A 20,306-nucleotide genomic window follows, 5' to 3' on the forward strand; every position below is an offset into this window, starting at 1 on the left:
GAGAAACGGTGGAAATGAGTGCTAGAGCAGGGGAGAGATCCCTCGTGGAAAGCAGCAAGAGGATTAAGGACAAGCCAAAGGGTGGGGCAAAGGAGAGTCTCTGTGGCCTCTTCAGGGGACTCAATCATTAATCTCCTGCTTTGACTTTCCATTGCACCACTCTGTGCTTTAAATAAAGTGTCAGTGGGGTTTTTTCCCTCAGGGCTGACAGACACAGGCCTTGGCGCTGGTGACTGAAGGCACCGAAGGGCAGCCGTGCCGTGCCACTCCTGGGGACACACCCTGGGGACAGCTGTCTGGCTGGGTGGGATGCAAGGGACACATATTGCCAGCCCTTGGTTGTCACGTCTCATCCTGCATTTTTAGCAGCACCGAGGAGAGATCAAAAGTCCCTTTGCAGGCTTCCACCTCCTCATGGCATTCGGTGATCCACTTGTGCAAGTCCAAGAGGGAGTGTGTTGTGGGAATGTCAGGGATATTCACACATGGTTACTGTGGGATTTGCTTGGAATGGATTAAAAAGTAGCACTACCACACAAATGAGCACGAGCACTTTTAAATATTGGTGCTAAGTTCACATCCACCTTCCTTGAGAGAGCTGGCCTGTTGCTGATGTGCAAACTCCTACTTTCACCCAGGCGGAGTGAAACTCCAGGCCGACCTCACTCCTGGCATTCAACCAAACTCGCGGAGAACCAACCCGATCCCAGCATGATGCAAATATCTCAGGGTACGCTTGGCATCCCTTGGCATCAGTCCTACCACTCCAGGTAAGCACCACACAGCTGTGGAGGGAAGGGAGGGGGCAAAGGTGTGGTGGGAAGATGGTACCAGTTGCCTCCATACAGCTGGACAGGTTTACAAACAGCCAGGGTTTGCATTAGAGTTAGGAAGGCTTCAGTTCCTGTTTGGTTTCCCTGATAAAGTGGCTGTGTTTTCCTCCCTGAGGTGATCAGCAGCTAGGAAATTAATTGCTTTAAAAATCCCCCTTCCTACAAAGATGGGAGCCCACTGTCAGGATGCTGATAAAGCTTTCTGCGGATTCCCCCATATAGAAACACAGCATGGTTGTTTTCCCAGAAAAGGAAAAGAAATCCAAAGTCTAAATTAGCCTGTTGAAAATGGAAGAAAAGGGTGTAGGTAGCAGAGCCTGTCAGCGTAATGGAGCAGCCAACAGCGCATCAGCGACAGTGCACCCAGGGTGAGGAGTTCAGGGAGGGATTTCCTGGTTTGGCAGTGGCTTTCTGCAGGAGTCAGCTCTATCATAACTGAACGTGCAGGGCAGCTTGAGGAGGGATAAGTTTAAATTCTGCCCTTGAAAGATTTTCCCTGAAAAGGCAGAAAGGTTTCAAACTCTCCATTATAGCCTCTGGGATTGAAACATCACTTTCTTCTACAGGCAAGACTGATCCTTGGCAGAGGAAAGACAAAAAAAGCATTAAAGAAAGTGAGGAGATGGTTGCAGAAAATAAAGAGTGTTGATCTGTGGCCTTAGCACAGCTTATGCTGGAGTGTACTCCTTTCCCACCAAGGGGCTTTGCTTCCCAGGCAGTTCCTGGCAGAGCCTTTGGCAGCATGGCTCTGTCTCCCGGGTGCTTGAGGAGGTGCACGGGGAACATCTAGTGGCCAGCTGGCTAGGGCTGTGCTGGGCATTGCCAGGGAGATGGTTATTTGAATCCAAAATAGAGTGGTGCATTTAAATGAGTAAACCAGCTTTGTCCTGAGATTTGCCATATCTCTTCCTGCCTGTGTTCCTCTGCATCTCTCTGCAGAGCTGCGGTTGAGCAGGCTTCCTTCTGCCTTTCCTCATCCTTAGCAGCCTTCTCCCCTGGGTCTGCCCCTTGTCTGGGATATGATCTGGAGCCAGCTTCCAGCTCTGGGCCTTGCCCTGCCACAGCCTGTCCCTTCCTGCTGCTTCCCTGTGGCTCTGCCAGGACAGCACATGTAGTTGCACAGGGAACTAGAGAAAACAGTACCTGAGGAAGGGAAGCTGGGAAGAGAGGGAAGAAGAGTGAAATCCTCAGGCTATACTCTCCAGTGCTCAGTGTATTCGCTTGAATCTGGAAGGGGAGATCAGCCAGGGCAAACTCCGCACACATTTATCATGTCCCCTTGTGAGATGTGAAAAAGGGGCTGTGACTGGCACAAAGAGCTCCCTTCCCAAGGATAGAAAGATCTCTCAATACCCTTCTTTTTTGATCACTTCTCTGGTGGCTATGATTCCTCTTTGGACACCTTAGAGGAAGTGCCAAGATGTACCTGCACCTGCTGAGCTACATGAGGAGGTGGCAGTGCAGACTTCTTGGGAATTCTCAGACTGTTTCTATGGTTGCACCCCACTTTCCTCCAGGCACAGGCACATGCATCTCTCCTCTTCTTGTCAGCTTAGTTTTCTCGCAGCAAACAAACTATCCTTGGGACAGCTGAATTTCCAGGAAGCCTGCCAGGGTATAGCCTTCATCTCCATAAAAAGAAATGAAATGGGGAAAAAAGAAAGAGATTAGACTCCCCCCAGAATGCCCCTTGTGCTTCTCTCCTCCTCCTTGGTGGCATCGGTGCTCATTCAGCTTTCCAAGGGCTTTGGATGGGTTTGCTGGGTGGGGTCGATCCTCCCTGGCTCCAGAGATGCACTGTCTTTCTGTCTGTATTTCCCTCCCACCCTTCTGTGGTAAGTAAGAGCCATGTGTTGCAATGTCAAGCAGTTCCTCTTTGTGAACTGGGATGACTCCAAACAGGGGATGGAGCAAGGCCCAAATATGGGTTTTCATCTCAAAACTAAACATCTTGCTTCTGAGCTCACTTATAAGTTGTTGTGCGTGTCCTCTGCTGGTTTTCACTCTTTTCTCACTGTCCCCCAGCTCCTCCACCAGCGATCTCTCTGCATACGAGCATGGCTATCTGAGGAGGAGTCCCGATCAGTACAGCTCCCGGGGCAGCATGGAGAGCTTGGACCACTCCTCCCCTGCCTACCACCCTTGCCACCTGTCCCCGGCCAAATCCACCAACAGCATCGACCAGCTCTCCCACCTCCACAGCAAGAGAGACTCTGCCTACAGCTCCTTCTCCACCAACTCCAGCATCCCCGAGTACCCCGCGGCCCCATTCGGCAAGGAGCACTCGTGCTCCCCGGACAGCGCGCAGTCCCGCGGGGGGCCGCCGGAGGGGATGAGGCAGGCGGACATCCGCTACGTCAGGACGGTGTACGACGCCCAGCAGCGCATCTCCCAGGAGTACGAGGTGAAGCCCTCGGCCCTGCTTCCCAGCAGTGACGCCCGGGCCTCCCCGGACAGCCGCAGCCACGGCAGGCTCCAGGCCTTCAGCCGGCACAGCGCGGCCTCCTCCTGGGCACAGCCAGCCCAGGGCCCCTCGGACAGCAAGAGCCAGCCTCCCAAGGGACCCCCCCTGCCTCCCACTCGCAGCGACAGCTACGCAGCCATCAGGCACCACGAGAGGCCCGGCTCAGGCGCCGGCATTGAGCCGAACAAGCCCAGCCGGACCCAGCCGAAAGGGGCCTGGGCACCTCTCATCAGCTCCCTGTCCCAGGGGCCACTGCTGAAACCGCCCTTCGGAGAAGGGCACCTGCACACCGTGGTGGAGAAGAGCCCGGAGAGCAGCCCCACCATGAAGCCCAAGCAGAGCTATTCCCAGGCAGCCCAGCCAGGACAGCCCCTGCTGCCCACCGGTGTCTACGCTGTTCCCTCCCCGGAGCCGCACTACGCCCAGGTGCCCCGGCCTTCTGCCAGCAGCACTGGGACGCTTTACCCAGCTCTGGCCAAAGAAAGTGGGTACTCCCCAGCCCTCCCAGTCTCTTATGACAAGGCCGTAGCCAGCAGCACCCTGGGCTTGGATGAGAATGGAAACCAAAGCACTACAAACAGGTCAACCATCTTCTACCAGCCCCCCGCCACTGAGAGAAAGCATGAAGCCAAACTCGTCCAGCAGAAACCTCCCAGCACAGCAGGCCCGGAGCTCTGCCTGGCTGCGCCGCGAAAGGAGGAGCTGTTACCCCCTTACAAGGCAGCACACAGCCACTGGGAGACCCCAGGTAGCACACAGGCGTCCAAGGCCATTTTTCAGGCTCCACAGCCCCAGCTGAAGGATGCTAGTGAGAGGAAAACCCATTACCAGCCCAAAGAGGACTGGACACCTGGATCGCACGAGGACAAAAGTGGCAATGCACAGGTAAACGAGAGAGATGCTGCTGCTCCCCACCCATGGGGTCACAGCAAGGCCAAGCAGTATGGCTTCTCTTCCTTGCAGAACATCCCAGAGAGCTCCAGGAGGCAAAGCAGCTCCGAGCTAAGGGAAACGCAGCCAGGTGAGGGTTATTCCAACACCAAACTGTCCTTCCTGAACAGCAGCAGCAGAGAGGAGAAGGATCACAGGGAACAGGGGCACAGGCAGTGGAGCGATGCGGACCCACAGGCCTTCACGAGGCAGGAGGAGGAGGGCACAAGCGTGGCTCTGTTCCATGCTGCCGAGCCAAAGTGCAAAGAGCCCCCTTCTCCGCAGCTCCCAAAGACCTTGGATTTTGGGAGGAGCCGGCTCAGCTCTAGCAGCACCCAAAGCTTTCCCTACAGCAAACCAGAGGCTGGCAAGCCCCGCTGCTCGGTGTTGGAGAAGGTCAACAAATTTGAGCAGCGGGAGCAGAGCTCTCCCTGGCCCCAGAGCGCTGGCATTCCCAGCTTTGGCCAGCACTATGGGCCAAGCAGGACGAGCCAGCCCTCCGGCACGAGGTGCTCCATGCACAGCCCAGAGGACCTGAGGAGCAGGCTGCCCAGTGAGCCAGGCAGGGGCTCCAGCCCTTTTGTCAGGAACGGGAAGCTGGAAGAGGCTGACTGGCGCCCCATAGAGCTGCAGATGGTGGCTTCGGTGAAGCATGCAAGACCCAGTGAGTACTACAGCCTGTGTCCTGAAAATGAGGTGCAAATAAGGGCAGCTCAGCTACCACGGAGTAAAAGCACATTCCAGCTGGGAGGCGAGCCTGAGAAGGAGATCCTCTGGAAGGATAACGTCCAGGATGCGCACGGGTTGCAGCTGGACACGTCGTTTAACAGGGCCTACAGGAACAGCATTAAAGATGCCCAGTCCAGGGTGCTGAGGGCCACTTCCTTCCGTCGCATCAGCCCCCCGTTCGGTAGCACGCCCAAGAAGCTGCCCCAGAGGCCTGCCTCGGCCCACGTGGGCCTGAGGAGCACGGCAGCATCCCCACACACCCCCAAGGAGAGGCACAGCATCACACCCACGGAAGGCGGCTTCTCTGGCCTGGACTACGCCAGGACGCAGCACGTGGTGCGCATCGGGGGCCGGAAGCGGCTGACGGCAGAGCAGAAGAAGCGCTCCTACTCGGAGCCCGAGAAAATGAATGAGGTGGGCATGTCAGACGGGGAGCCGTCACCTTTCTCCTTGCAGAAGAAAAGCATCCATTTTGTCTTCCCAGAGAACACGGTGGCCGACCGGCGCAAGATCTTCGAGAGGGACGGCAAAGCTTCCTCCACAGCTAGCTTGTCCAAGCCGGAGCTCAAGCAGCTCCAGCAGAACGCCCTGGCCGACTACATTGAGCGCAAAATGGGGCGACGGCCGTCCTCGCAAGACATCGGGCTGCTCCGGGAGCGCTCCCACAGCTCCTACCTGCAGCTGGGTGGCCCTGACAGCCAGAGCCTTTCCTCCGCCTCCAGCATGAATTCCCTCCAGGACCAGAACCTCTACCGCCACAGAGAGTCCATAGAGCGGATATCCAGGACAGGACGGATGTCTTCCACCCTTCCTCCTGGGTTGATGGACTACTTGGACACAAGTGGAGATGAGAAGATGCCAGGGCGCCAGGACAGCCTGGTCACCAGTGGGCCCAAACCCGAGAGGTGCCGGGATTACAGACCCAGATCAGATCTCACCAAAGGCACTCAGACAGACCCACTGGGCATGCAGGGCCAGCCTCGCTATAGGAAGCAGGAGCAGGTCTTTGAAACATCCTCCACTGCCCGGAAATCTGGAAAATCGGTGTCTGTGGAAGACTTGCTTGATAGGTACGACAATCAGCCAGTCCCTGTGCATGTACGTTCCAGGTCGTCTCCCACAGCGGATAAGAAACACCAGGTATGTGGCAACGGGATCACGTACGCCCACAAGCGGGACTCTGGGAACCAGGGAATGTGGGGGGATGTTGGAGAACAGGCTGATGTCCAGTCATGGCTAGGACTCCACTGATTAGAGACAGGTTCATCACATGCTGAGGCAGCTTAGTGCGCGTTAATTAAAAGATTGCTGGTGGGGTTCAGCTCTCTCCCTGCTGGGCTGTGTCGGGGGTGTCAGGGATGCTGGGATTTCAGTGCATATGCTGGTGTGTTCTTGCTGCTCTGGACATCCCATCTGAGGTGGGCTGTCCTTACCTGCGAGCAGCACTGGAGAAGCACTGAGCACCTTTATGGTGGAGTGTTCCACTAAGGTGGTGATTTGCTGTTCTGCCTCAGCCCATTTTCCTTGTGCAAAGTAGGATTAGAGGCTGCTTGGAATTGCCCTGGCTCCCACTGTGCCTGACAGTGCTGGGAAGTGCTTGGTAGAGGCACTGCCAAATAACCATTATGTTTAGCCTCCAGCCCTGGAGGGAAACATGACAGAGAAAACTGAACGAGACCCTGGCCCTTCCATGTCCCCTGCTTGGTGGTTGGGAACATCGCACTGATGTCACAAATGGAGAATTCAACTGATTCTGATGATGGTTAACAGTAGAACCAGGCTAAATTCTTAAAGAGCAACTGCCCAGGCCAGCTCTTCAGCTGGCTGAAATCTGTTCAGACCTATTTAGGCAACTGCAACTGGTCAAGCCGCATGGATTTACAGCAGTGCTGGGTCTGCTGCCCCATCTCATTTCCATACCAGGCTCCATTCATCATGGAGAGAGGGAGCAAACAACCACAATGTGTGCACAGGCTCCTAGCCCCAAATCAGCTGAGTGTTTGGAGAGGCTCCCATACTTACAGGGCAGCTGAGATCCAGGACATCTCCTCCTACTCCTGCACTCAGTTCTGGCCCAGAACAGATTATACATGAGCAACAAAGTGGTCCTGAGTCAAGTGACAGAGGAGGCTCTGGGCAGCATCTCACAAATGGGCCAAACTCGGGTGGGGGGAAGAAGCTGCCCTCCCAAACTCATTGTGTGCTTCAGTCTACACATCCTCCCTCGGCAGCCCTCAGCTCCCACACCACGTCTTTAAATAGAGTGAATTAAAAAAGCAGCTTGTGAATATCAAGTGACCGGAATGCACTTCCAAAACCACCCTGTCTCATCCCACCATCAGTATTTTTCCACCCCAGCCAGGCACCAGACCCATCTGTGCCATTTTGTCATGCTTGCCCATCAGAGCAGCAAGAAAACCAGACATCCAGAGAGAGAAAAATCACCAAAGTGTACTTTTCAGTGACAGGTTGGATGACAAGCAGCCCCAATTCATTTTTCCTAGCCCAGCTCTATCAGGCAGGAGGTACAGGGCAGTTCTTAAAATCTTTATTTCCCCCTTGGGGCTCATTTGTAACTGCTCATGCATTCAGCAGCCAAACCAGAGTTTCTGCCTGTTGGAAGCCAAGTTGAGGAAGAGGGTGAACAGCACAGCAGACCTCCTCACAGAGTCTTAATTCTGGTGCTGAAGAGGGATGAGCCCTTACGGCTGTTTCCCAGAGGGATTTAGCTGTAACCACCTGTGGAACAAGGATTAATTCCATGGGCAGCAAGGCACTTGTGAAAATCCTGTTCTTAAATCCTAACTTGACTTCCAGCATATACACCGATCCATAGGGTCTGTTTGAAAGGGAATTATATGTTGAAGTGCTTTCTTCAATAGGTTTCTATCTGATCCACGTCCAGTGCAAACACACAGCTATAAACATGGGGGACAAAGCCAAACCAAGAGGGTGATTTTATTATTATTATTTATTAGATTTCTTTTGGCCTTTCCAGATTTTTTTGTGGGAAATGTTTATTTCCAGTTTAGCAGCAGACTCCTCTGCCTCACTCACTGTTCATTTTTCAGAGTCTTGTGTACAGTGCTTAACGTTCCTTTCAGGGTGCATACAAATCACATTGCACTGTCACTGCAGGAATTTGTTTAGAGATAGGAAGGAGTGGATAGCCATGGGGAATGACTTGCTCTCAGGCTTTGGAAGGCATTCTCATCCATGTTTTGGTATTTTGTTTTGCTTTCTGCTCGCTGCTGACGCTGTCTTGGTACCCCAGGAGCTGCTGAGAAGGGAGAGCAGTGAATTCAGCCCCATGGTGAGGGACCCCTTCTACATGGTCAGCTCAGGAGCCAGGTGAGTGTATGTCCATGTCCCCTTTGTCACTGCAGGACCAGCTCTGGCCATCCCCTGCAGCAGCAGTTGTCATGGGTTGTCTAAAGCTGAGACCTGCACAAACACAGTTCCAGGTGTGCTGTGCCCAGCAGACTTAGGAGGAGTTGCTACAAGCTTTTTCTTTCATTACAGCCATTAATTTACTATCTCTTCATGTAATCTTGGAGCACATTTATGCAGCAAATTTCCACTTACATAGCTTCTAGAATGTGTTTGATCTGCTGTTGGAACTCACATTGGATGCTATAACATAAGTGAAGGATCCAAAAGGAAAAAATACCTAGATGTTGCATGCTGGCTGGTTTTATCCACTGCAGGATGCTGCCTCCCCAAAAGCGAGGGACTAAACCCAGGATATGTCCTTGATCATGCTCAGCTGGGAGCTGGCGTTTGGGCTGCTTCCCTTCATCCAAGCAGGATGCATTGCTCAGCAACAGGGGAGAGAGAAATGTTTTTAAAAATAGAAAAGTATAAGCACAAAGCTCGGCATCTTAGGACTTACGTAAGTCTCCACTTAGCCCCGGATTGTTTTGAAGTTAAGGAGAACTGAAGTTGATAGTGCTGTATTTACATTTAAATAATAAATAGATGTTTGCCCTAAGCCCCGAGTGCCCAAACAGCTAACTCCCATTACAGTAAAAGCCATCAAGAAGGACTAAAAGCGTTGTTCACAAAGGAGCTCTGTTCCTCACAAACTTGCAGTAAATGCCAGCTCTCTCTGTGGTCACAGTGGGAGTTAACACTGCTGTCTCCAAAGGTTTCTCCATGCAGTTCTGGGTCAGGGAGTGACAGCTGGAAGAAGAGGAAGGCTCCTATTCTGCCTGATCTTACTTCTGGCCATTTTTGCCCCCAAGAACACATAAATGTTGTTTTAAAGGGACTCAATCTGCCTTCAGGCACATCCTTGTAGGATTATTTAAAACACCCTTTTACTTTGATTTGGAATAACTTTTTCCTGGTGTTTTCCTAAGAGAACAATGCAGCTGTTTCAGTTCCTCCTGCCTCCCTTCTCTCCTAGAGATAGCATTTCATCCTGGTGCTCCATCACTACTTGTGGCTTCCTTTTATTGTTTTCTTTCCCCATCCTATTTTCCAAGTAATGGGATTGAACACCCAGACTGAAAACAAGTTTATTGGGGCACGAAATGCAGGTTTCTCATTTTCATGCTTCACTGCACAAAGATCATTGGTTACTAACAGTTTTATGATGTTTGTGCAGCATAGGCATCCCACATGCTTCGCAAGCACATTTCTTCTGGGAGATGGGAGCTTTCTCTTCTTGCTCGGAACTGGATTTCCCAAAAGATAAAACAAAAGGATAGAAGTGTTTGCCATGCATGGGCCCTTCAGGGACGCAAGGCAGGCAGTAGGAATTACGTTTCTAGGTTTCACTGGGACACAGCTGCCCCCTGTGCTGGAGAGGAGATGGGACCATCACTACCGCCTCTCATGCTTGAGGAGGAAAACGATCAGATGGTTAAGTTAGTAAAACCTTGGTCAGCAGTCACTTGGTCCAGTCCCACATGCTCTTCCTCTGCTCCCCAGGTGTCATACAACATTGGGAACTGCTCCACCAGTTCTAGAATCCACAGTTGCTTCCACAGTAGGAGAGATCTCTGAATTAGAGAATCACCATCTGGCGCTCCCGACAAACACTGAGCATCTGAAAAGAATACACACTGCTACTGTCCAGGAACCACAGACAATACCAAGAGCAGCCTGTCTGGGAAGTTTCCCCACTCCCAGGCACAGGCTGCCAAATTCTATTCTCAGTCACAGCGGAATAAAGCCAGAACGACCCATGTCTTTGACAGAGTTATTCTTAATTTGTACCAGTACCTCTGAGAACAAATTTGGGGCCCATGTCTCCAGCATCACAGATTGGAAGTGTGGGGATTATTTGACAATGCATCTCAAGAACAGAAAATGCACTGGCAGTATAGCTTTATTGTGTTTTACTGGTTTATGGTATGGCCTTGTGGTTCCAGGCACCTTCTCTTGCATCTGCCAGTGCCATTATTACTGCTCAGTTTGTTTGCCAGCTAAATAGCCAGACAGGCAAATAGGTTTGGCTCCGGATTCCAAGCAGGATCCTCACTCCAAAGGCCAGACACTGTTTCTCAGACTCACATGAGAACTCCCTTAAAGACCTGGAAGGAATAATTCAATCTGCTGCCTTTGCAGCCTTAACATCCGCTTGCAGTTGGAATGTGTTGGCTTTGGTGTTTGTCACACCTGCCTGTCTGAGGGAGCTCTTTCTTCTAACATGGTTCCAAGGCTGCAAGAGCTTTTTTTAATTTTCTCCATAGTCAAAATAGTGCATTTTTTGGCCTTGCTTTGTTCTTGGAGACAGTTGAATCATTTTAATGGCACCTTTCCAAAAGGAGCAGATAACATTGTGGGAATATTTGGCCCATAGAGCTGAAATTCTTAAGATTACAAGCAGTTGAGAGTGGAGTTTGGTGGTAGATAATGTCAAATGGTACATCTTACAACAGTTGCTACTGGCCCCATCTGTAACAAACAAAATTGAAAGCAGAGCAGGAAAGGAAGTCAGGTGTTACGTTTTCCTAATATCTTTTTCACTGAGTTACTGCTGTGGTGCTTGCTACATGTGTGTGTGATGTAGCTCACACTGAAAATGATGGGAGATGGTAAGAGAGAGTGAATCTGGCTCAGGATTTCACTTCCAGTTTCAAAGCACAGCTGTACCTCACCTAGACCAGCAGGCAGTGACGCTGGCCTCTGATAGGGTTGATAACTTGAGCACTGAGGAGGTACACACTAAATTTTCCTGCTCATTGATTAGTTATTAATCTTACTGTGGTTGGTCTCTTGGTATTTAGGTCTTTCAGCAAGAAAGAAAGAAGCCACTCGGAGAAAATGGCGTTCACAAGTTACTATCCCCATCCCCTCTGCAGCACTGAGGTTGTCACCGGGCCCAGCACGCTGGCTGAGAACCACAAGCTCTCAGAACTTTCCAGGCCAGATAGCAGGACTTCTGCATTTTTCCCAGCCCCAACAGAGGCAAGGAGTCACTACCCTGAGCAAAAGCAAGGCTTTAAAACCTTGTTCCTTAACCTTACTCCTTCTGGGTCTGGCCACTCTTCCCCTAATACACCCACCCAGGCTCTCTCAGACTTCCAGAGCACAGGTGACAGCCAGGCTCCAAGACAGCACCACGCCAAACAAGAGGCTGTTCCCCCTGAGGGCAGCGGGAACGCTCAGGCTCAGCCTTTGGATGCTGTCCAGGATAGATCCCCTGAGACTCCCACGGAAGAGGTGATGTGGAGAAGGAAAGCCGGGCTGCTGCACAGGTCCCTCCCGCCCAAAGCAGCGTGGGCTCATTCGGTCAGAGACAGCAGCTACGCAAGGGCCGTGGTGTCTCCTCCGGCAGCCGGGCCGAAGCCCTCCCAGAGGTGGCAGTCCTTGCCCACACAGAGCAGCACTTCCTCCGACCCAGAGACTCCTTCTCCCCCGGGCATGACCCAGCTCCGGATCTCGGAGTCGGGGCTGCAGCTCTCGCCCCCGCCATCGCTGCAGGACGAGGAGGACGATGAGGTGTTTGTCGCGCCTTCCCAGCCACCCTTCTCCCCGCCATCGCCATCCCGTCCTCTTCCTGAGCTGAGCTCTTGCACTTCTGCCAACGGCACAGAGGAATTCCCACCTCCTCCCCCACCCATTGAGGGGAATGGGGCAGCTGGAGACAAATCCCCCCGGCTCCCAGAGGAGGCCAGCGTGAGGTAAGGGCGGGCTGGAGCGTGGCAGCTCAGGCAGTGCAGGGCCATATACAGTAAGATATGCAGGGCTGGGACAGATGGGGCTGATCCCAAGTGCCTTGAGACCCCCAGCTGCCAGCTGGGCAGGGCGCTTGCACGTTGTCAGGGGACAGGGACACAGGGACAGACAGACAGACTCGCTGCCGGTCTGCCAAGAGCAGCCTCAAATGATGTGGCCAGAGCAGGGTCCACCAGCAGGTGCACTGACAGGTGCTCCCCAAAACCCCGGGACAGGGGACTGTGGGGGAACACTCCTGGGCTGGTTCTCCCTGCAGATTTCAGTGCAGTTGCTTCTGACTCTCTCCAGCACAGAGCTGGAATGGCTGCTAGCTCCTTCCAGTTACTGGATTTTGAGAGACAGCTGTGAAAATCCATGATGGGTTTTTCCAAACAGTTAGTATTTCTCAGAATATATTTTAGACCTGGCACAAAATAATGCTGTTATGAAACAGTGACCATCTGCCAAGAAACGACAACGCAAATATGTCACAGTCAGGCTGTATAGGGAAATTCTCCTGAAGGATAGCACTTTGGGCGAGATGCCCAGGTGGTTTAACTCAGCACAGCTTCCCCCACTCCCAGGGAACTGCTCTGATATCCATCTGGGAAGAATCTGGCCGGGGCTATAGTAGTGATTGGCTTTTCCAACATGGCAAGGACAAATGGGTGGAGGCTGCTCAGGATGGCACTCCCGGGTGGGGAGGCGCAATGTCCCCAGCCTGCCAGCGGAAAACAAAGTGACTTGGTGTTCACTAGTTCTTTCTGTGTTGGATGGACAATCCAGCAGTGTCCAGGTTGAAGGGACAAAACAATTCTGGTGCCAGTGGCTTCACACTATAGACCCTCCGTATTGGAATGAGAAGCAAGACACAAAAACAAGGGAGAGAGAAGGAAAACTCATTTCTTGTAGGCCTTTAACTTGTGTTCACAGTGGTCCTGGGTGGTAGATTTCTCTTCATCTCACAGAATGTTTCTGTCCATAGCAGCTTCAAAAGCTTTCCCAAAGCCCTGGCTGAGAAGGAGATAACAGGGTTGGGCACCAGCACCGGTGAAAATAACTGGCCCCTCTTGCCAACCCCATCAAAGAGGACTGGCTCTCCATCTGCTGTGGATCAGCAGCACCAGTCCCCTGCTGCTTCTGAAGGGCCTCAGAGCACTGACAGACAGCCCATAACTCAGCCTGAAGGTAACCCCAGAGAGCCAGCATTGGAAAATGCCAGCCCAGACTCTAGGATAACCAGCACAGCACCCCCAGTGAAGGCAAAGAAAAAGACCCCAGAGGATATTAAATCAGAGGCTCTAGCAAAAGAAATTGTCCATAAAGACAAGTCTCTAGCTGATATCCTGGATCCAGATTCCAAAATGAAGACAACCATGGACTTGATGGAAGGAATTTTCCCCAGTGGAACCAGCTTGCTGAAGGAGAACAACATGAAGAGGAAGATGTCGCAGACACAAGCCAGCAGGGCGGCAGTGGCAGATGACACGTAAGCACTGCTGGGCTGGGGCGAGGGCTGGCAGAACTCCCTGCTGCCTTGCTTCTAAGGACAACCTGTGCCAAATTTTTCTGCATCTCTATAGGTGAGAGTGAATTTTGCAGTTCAGAGGTGTGAGGCCTGGCAAGGCATTTCCCAACAGCCTTTCCCATGAGCTGGGCTCTGTGTCTGGGCTCTGAGTTCACCTCTCTGGGCTGTGTATAAAATGATGCTGAGCTTGGGAATAGAGCAGGAAATGAAACATCCCTAGAGATATAATTGGATTTTGCTCTATGAACCTTAGTAATCTGAAGCAGTTCAGTCCAAAGCACAGGAAGAGATACGAAAGTAAAATCATGATGAAAATAATGGCAGGCACAGGTATAAAAAGAGGCCAAATTCTGGAAGGAGGGATGAGGGGAGCTACTTACTACAAGATCAGCCCAAGTCCCCCAGTGTGGGTTTTTTAAGACAGAGACTTCCAAGTGGCAGCTGGAGAACTGTCCAGAAGTCAGTTGTACTGCATGATGCCAGGTAAGGCAGTCAGTCTGGCCACCTCTGGCCGAGCTGTGCTGGCTGACCTTCAGCAAGGTAAATCCTGTGCAGAGCTAACCATGGATCTAAGCACCGGGAAAAGTCAGGCTCAGACTGAACTCTTCCTTTTTCTTCACTGTGGTGTAGGAGAGCAGAAAAGGAAGCTCCTGTCACTCTGGTCACCTGTCCTGCTTACTACAGCGTTTCAGCTCCCAAAGCAGAACTGCTGAATAAAATCAAGGACTTGCCAGAAGAAGTAGGTGAGGAAGAGGAGCTGCTGGACATCAATGAGAAAAAGGTAAATTCAGCACTGTTTGCTGCTCACATTCCTGAAATAATAATAAGCCCTAAAGTGAAGTGCATTTCTATTCGATGTCAGCTTTTGGCAGCAGCCAAAATTCCGTGGGAGCGATTAGGCCGCCTGTGAAGCTTCGTTAGAGTGACCCAAATTGTATAAGAGAGCTAATCTGAATTACTCACTGCAAATTGAGTACCAATCTTGCACCACCCTGAGGTGGGCCTGGATCATGCCAAATGCAGGGTGTACAAACTGTCAGGAGCAGTCCCTGTTCTGCAGCAAGGAAGGAAAAGGGAGAGGTGAAGCAATTCGTGCAGGGCCAGCTTCGGTTGGAAACAAGAACAGAGTCCAGCCAGTGACCACACTGAGTGCAGGAAATTTTTTCCCAAGATTGTCCTCTTCAGTGAAGTCAGTGTATCCATTTCACCTGCTGTCTGCACTCACTGCATCCAGAGAAACACTGGCCACTCTTTTCCCCCCACACGTTATTATTTCTCTGACCCACTGGAAGCCACATGCATCTCAGCAGCTCAGCACAACTTCCATGTGATGGCTTGGAAGGGAGGAGAGCAGGCAGGAGGGAAGGACACATTTTCCTCTCTTACTGAGGCTACATTTCACTGCAGAATGGCCCCTGCCGCTCTTGCTGGAGGCTTCCATGCTCTGCTTCCAGGGCTTTTGCAGGGCCTTCTAATTTGCCCCTGTGGTTGTCTCACATTAGTTACCTGGTAATTACAGACATGTGCTTAGCTCCCAGATCCTAGGGGGCCACAGGCAGGTGTTTGTGGCCTGTCTGTGTCTCCCTTACCTCCTACCTTCCTGTCAAAAGCAGCCCTGCCTGCCTATACGTCTAAACCATCCCACACTGCCAGGGACAGAGTAGCACAGCCCGGATTTCATTTTCTGTTCACCACCTCTTCTTTCTGTGGCCCTATACAGATTCTGGGTGAATCACTAATCAAAAGCATTTGCCCAAGGCCTTTGCCTGCTGCTTTCATCATCTGGCCCACTGGTTGTGGAGCACTCAGCTCCAAAGAGATTGGCAGCTCCTGCCACGTCCATAGCATTCCTTGGAGGGCAAGTCCCAGGCCTCACAGGTTACATTTGCGTGGAAGGACAGAAATAGATGGGAGTGATTAGGCCCAGACAGCACGATCTGGCCTGTTTGCTCATGGTCTGTGTACAGGAACATTTGCACAGGGGTTACCTGAGAAGGCAGCTCCTCTGGGAGGTCATTTAGATAAACCTCATTTCCACTGTAAGTATGCAAAGGAGCTCTGTTGGCTGGCATTTGGGATCGCAGGAGAGTCACTGATTGGTGAACACAAATGTAAGTCACAGGCCCCTCCAGCTCCCAGGCCTTCAGAACAAAGGTACCTCACTCCCAGGAACCCCGTAGCCTCCTGCCACAGTTGGAGGGCAAATCTCCTGAAGCAGGGAGGAACAGATGCCAGTTCCAGCAGCTCCATCTGCCTGAAAACTTGCCGAGGTTAATGCCAGAGTTTGAGACCACCCCATGGAGTGCTGCCATAGAGATTTCCCCACGGCACTGTAATCACGGATCCTTCCTTTTGCTCATCAGGATTTGGTCCAGCAATCAACTGGTGAGGATCTTTCTTTGGAAGGGGGCATTAGCATCATAGCCCCAGGGAAGGGCAAAGGTTGGGTTTTGTCTCTGGGTACTACTGAGGGAAGAATGCCCATAAAGGAGTTTTGGTTGACCCTTAGAAGGTGGGATTTAGTGCCACCTTTGCTCCCTTTTCCCCTGAACTACTCTGCTAGCCAATGGCGGTCATTCCAGGGAGCAGATGTTTGTTTTCAGGGAATATTTCTGGCCTTTTGCTCAGCCTTTGCATGTGTGCGGCAGCCGAGAGCGGGCTGGAGGGCAGCCGTAGAACAATGCACGCCAAGTGTTCCCTCTAGTGGTGCCTGGCCATACAGTGCCTTGTGCTCCCTGCTGCCAAAGCAGCCTGGGAACCCCACTGCCAGGCCACCCTGGGCATCAGTGCCAGCTCAGTGACCCTAGCCTGACTGGTGTTTGACAATCCTTCCTCCTCTGAAGCAGACTGCCTCCTGCCTGGAATGACACTGAGTTGTGATGGAAGGAGGACTTTGAGAGAATATTTTCAGGCCACCTTGTGAGTGACTTGTTTCATCCTGCAGTGTTTGTGTGCAGAGGAGATGAACACACAGGTGTTTGTCCCTCAGCAGTGCATGAATTGGGGACACTGAAAATCCCCACCCCTTGTATGGAGAGCTTCTCCTTGCTGTGCTCACAGTTCCAAGTAGATGGAAGCAAGAATTGCAAGCCCCAGGCCAGAGACTTGCTTTTGCATATGTCTTTCCACTAAATCCTAACAGAAATTAGGATCTCCGGCACATGTGTAACAATGCTGTTCCTGGAGTAACCTGGAGTAACCGAACCCCGGGGGCCTCCTTTTCTTTGGCAGGGAAATAGGTGTCAGTGTTTTTTGCAAAATGGGTGTGTGCTCTGTGTTCAGACACTGAGTAAATGCAGAGCATCTTTGGTGTAGACTCTTCCTTGATGCCTCTGTGTGTGAGGCACTTGTTTGGTGCAGTTCAAGGCATTTCAGGCTTGGGCAGGGCATGGGGAACACATTGGGGATGTGGCTGCAGCTCTTCTCACTCAGAGGTTTTGAAGAACATTCATCTGTAGGTAGCTGGGTATCAGAATATGGTACACCAAATGAAAGATCTCTTTTATAAACGTTCACTGAACAAATATATCCTCATGCAACCTGATGGGCTACTTGGGTTATCTCCAAGGTGGGGAATTTCAGCATTTTCTCTCTTTCCTCCCTAATGTCTTCTTTGTCAGCCATTGCTGACCTGACCCTGCTCCTCAGGAACTGCAGCCATATCCTCTTGTTGTCATCACTCATATGAGCAGGGTGGTGCTGGTAACAACCAGTGTGGCAATACTTCCCCTCCAACAGGCTGAGCTCATCGGGAGCTTGACCCACAAACTGGAAATCCTGAAAGAAGCCAAGGAGGGCCTGCTCACAGACATCAAGATGAATAATGCTCTCGGAGAGGAGGTGGAGCTGTTGATCAGCACACAGTGCAAACCCAACGAGTTTGACAAGTACAAGATGTTCATTGGTGATCTGGATAAGGTGGTGAACCTCCTGCTCTCCCTCTCGGGACGCCTGGCCCGCGTGGAGAACGTCCTGAGCAGCCTGGGGGACAATGCCAACAGTGAGGAGCGGGTACGTATCGGCACCGCCCTGGCCTGCTCAGGGTGTGGGGCAGCAGCCAGCACCACCACAGCCTTACAATGACCTCCAGGGGCTGCCAGGAGGGCAGCACAGGGCTCTTGGTGCTTATGTAGGAGCAGTATGTTGTCCCTGGGAATCCTGATCCCCATTTGTATAAATGGCTGAGATCCTGCAGCTTTTGTCTGGACACAGAGCAGCTGTGTTGGGGACAGCCACATTTTAGCACTCTTGGGGTGGTTTTGAAACTGGATTTTCCTGGTAGTTGTTGCTTTCAAGTGAGGTTTCCTGACTTTATTGGAGCACTTTCTGCCTCCCATTGGCAAGGATGTTCAGAGTCCAGTTCAGTGGGGTTCATATGCACTCCATAATGAGGAATTCATCCTCCTCTCCCAGGCTTTTGACTGCACATCTGGGAGTTTAGCAGCTATCTCCAGAGGTGGCAGGTGTGGTGCTGGGAGGAAGGGAAGGGGGGATCAGGGAGTGTGGTGATGCTGGTGCTGAAGGGCTCTCTCTGGTGTGCAGAGTTCACTGAACGAGAAGCGGAAGCTGCTGGCTGGCCAGCACGAAGATGCCCGGGAGCTAAAGGAAAACCTTGACCGTCGGGAACGGGTGGTCTTGGACATCCTGGGCAACTACCTCTCTGAGGAGCAGCTCCAGGACTACCAGCACTTTGTGAAGATGAAGTCTGCGCTCCTCATAGAGCAGCGAGAGCTCGACGACAAAATCAAACTGGGCCAGGAGCAGCTCAAGTGCCTGATGGAAAGTCTCCCCACAGACTTCACGCCCAGGGATGCAGCAGCAGCAGCTGCCCTGGCTGCAGCACTTGCTACCTCCTCTGGAGTCGGTGGTAAAACACCTCCAGCAGCCTCTTCCTCACTCTAACCTGTCCCAGGTGGAGCTGGGATACAGCCCTGCCAGAGTCCCTTTAATCCGAGTACTTGGCAGATGGTTCTCTTCAAAGACAATGGACAGAGACAGGTCTAAACTAAGATTTTAATGAAGGAAAAAAAATAGCAATAATAAAGGTTTTATTTTCCTTTCCTTCCACCTCTGCTTCCTGGAAACTTAAATCAATGTGGAGGGAAATCTCCTCCTGCCAGAGATGAGGAAGAATCTCACAGGAATTAAACACATGACCTTTAATAAAAAACATGAACTCTTCTCTTCCCTCCCTTTTCTGCCTACCTGGCACCTCATTAAATAATGAAGGATCTAAGAATGAAGCCTTAAAAATAAAACCAACCCATTTTACTGAACAATATTGATATTTATATTTTTTAAAGAACAAGACAGAATGTGTAAGTTTTTGTACATACTCTAATCAGTTACTTGATTCTACTTTGTTCTGTATGTAGAAAAGACATTTAATTTTGTATTTTGTGAAGACCTTAACAAAACGAGGGAACCCCAAAGATAGTCATGCAGTAGCTTGAAACATCTCATCGTGGTTTTGTTGCTGTTGTGGTTGTTTTTTAATATAATAAAGGGCTACAAGAAGCAGCTTCACCCTGTTTCAACACATGCTAAAGATACCATTGAGTGGCCTTACAAAGGAGATTTTGGACATGAAAATACAAATTTTTCCTCTTCTGGATCCTGTGATCCTCTGAGTCTGCAGTTCAAACATCTTTCATGGAAACCTGCATCTCAGGAGTCCAAGCTAGCATGAAGCAAGGAATTCACTGCAGGAATGTGGGGGAGATTCTGTCTTTATTTTGAATACTCATAACTGTGGTCTGTGTTTCTGTTGCAGCCTGAAAGATTTCCCTGAGGTGTGACAAGGATCTCTACTGACATGATTTATAGGCCTGGGTTTGAGTAGAGTTTCAGGGAAACAGGGGAGGGAGCTGTTTCAATCCAATCAACACATTTTATTTGCCCTGAAAAAAAAATCCTACCCACTGCTGCAGCTTAGTTTATTACATTTAAAAACAGTTTTAATTCAGATGCTTTTTTTTTTTTTTTTTTCTTTTTTTTTTTACAACCACCCTTCCATCTTACACTTACCAAAGCAGCTCACAATGACATGGTAGATCTGGGAGGTGTTTGTGCATTTTCCATTCAGTGAGTTCTTTCCTGAAAAATACAAGTCCAGCAGTTTATCCCCAGGTCAGGAAGAGGCTCCATCCAAACAGGATCTGCCTGTTTGCTCCAGGAACCCACATGGCTTCAGAGGGAGCACCTCCAGCAAGTTTGGGGTGGATGAGGCAAGTCCTGTGTGTGCTCCCACAGTACACAGAAACATCAGCTAATGAGGCAAGTGATAGTCACTGATGTTTTTATAACAGCTTATATATAGGTGAGAAATGAGTTAAAGCCCCTATTTCTGTGGTAAGTGCAGAAGAACTCTCTTTGCACAGTTTTGTTCAAAAATCATGCTCCTAACTGCAAGGTTTACTGAGTTTGGTAGAAGCACACCTTGATATGTATTTGAAGGTAATTAAACATCAGCCAATCCTGAAGGTTGACTTCTCAGGCAAAAACATTTACTTCTTTTACCTCTGGCAAAAAGGGGAGTGCATTCATTGCTCTTCATCCCATTGCTCTTGATCTTTTCTCTTGTGGCTATGAAACTAGAGGATAATGGAAACCTAGAATTTCCCAGGCCGATGACATGATTTCATGGGACAGGAAT

General features: G+C 51.0%; 1 protein-coding gene across 1 annotated transcript in view; it reads left to right on the plus strand.

Moving 5' to 3' along the window:
• The window catches only part of SHROOM3 (shroom family member 3), a gene marked incomplete at both ends in the record, with an annotated part of 112,291 nt that extends 93,738 nt beyond the window's left edge, over window positions 1-18,553 (plus strand). The window contains 8 exons of the mRNA XM_082282482.1: window positions 639-770; window positions 2,859-6,096; window positions 8,231-8,307; window positions 11,193-12,089; window positions 13,109-13,612; window positions 14,282-14,432; window positions 17,390-17,662; window positions 18,194-18,553. Coding sequence (XP_082138608.1) covers window positions 639-770; window positions 2,859-6,096; window positions 8,231-8,307; window positions 11,193-12,089; window positions 13,109-13,612; window positions 14,282-14,432; window positions 17,390-17,662; window positions 18,194-18,553 — 5,632 coding nt within the window. The remainder of the gene's footprint in view (window positions 1-638; window positions 771-2,858; window positions 6,097-8,230; window positions 8,308-11,192; window positions 12,090-13,108; window positions 13,613-14,281; window positions 14,433-17,389; window positions 17,663-18,193) is intronic.
• Window positions 18,554-20,306: the final 1,753 nt, after the last annotated feature.

This window comes from Coloeus monedula (assembly GCF_965178545.1).
Source record: "Coloeus monedula genome assembly, chromosome: 5".
NCBI lineage: Eukaryota > Metazoa > Chordata > Aves > Passeriformes > Corvidae > Coloeus > Coloeus monedula.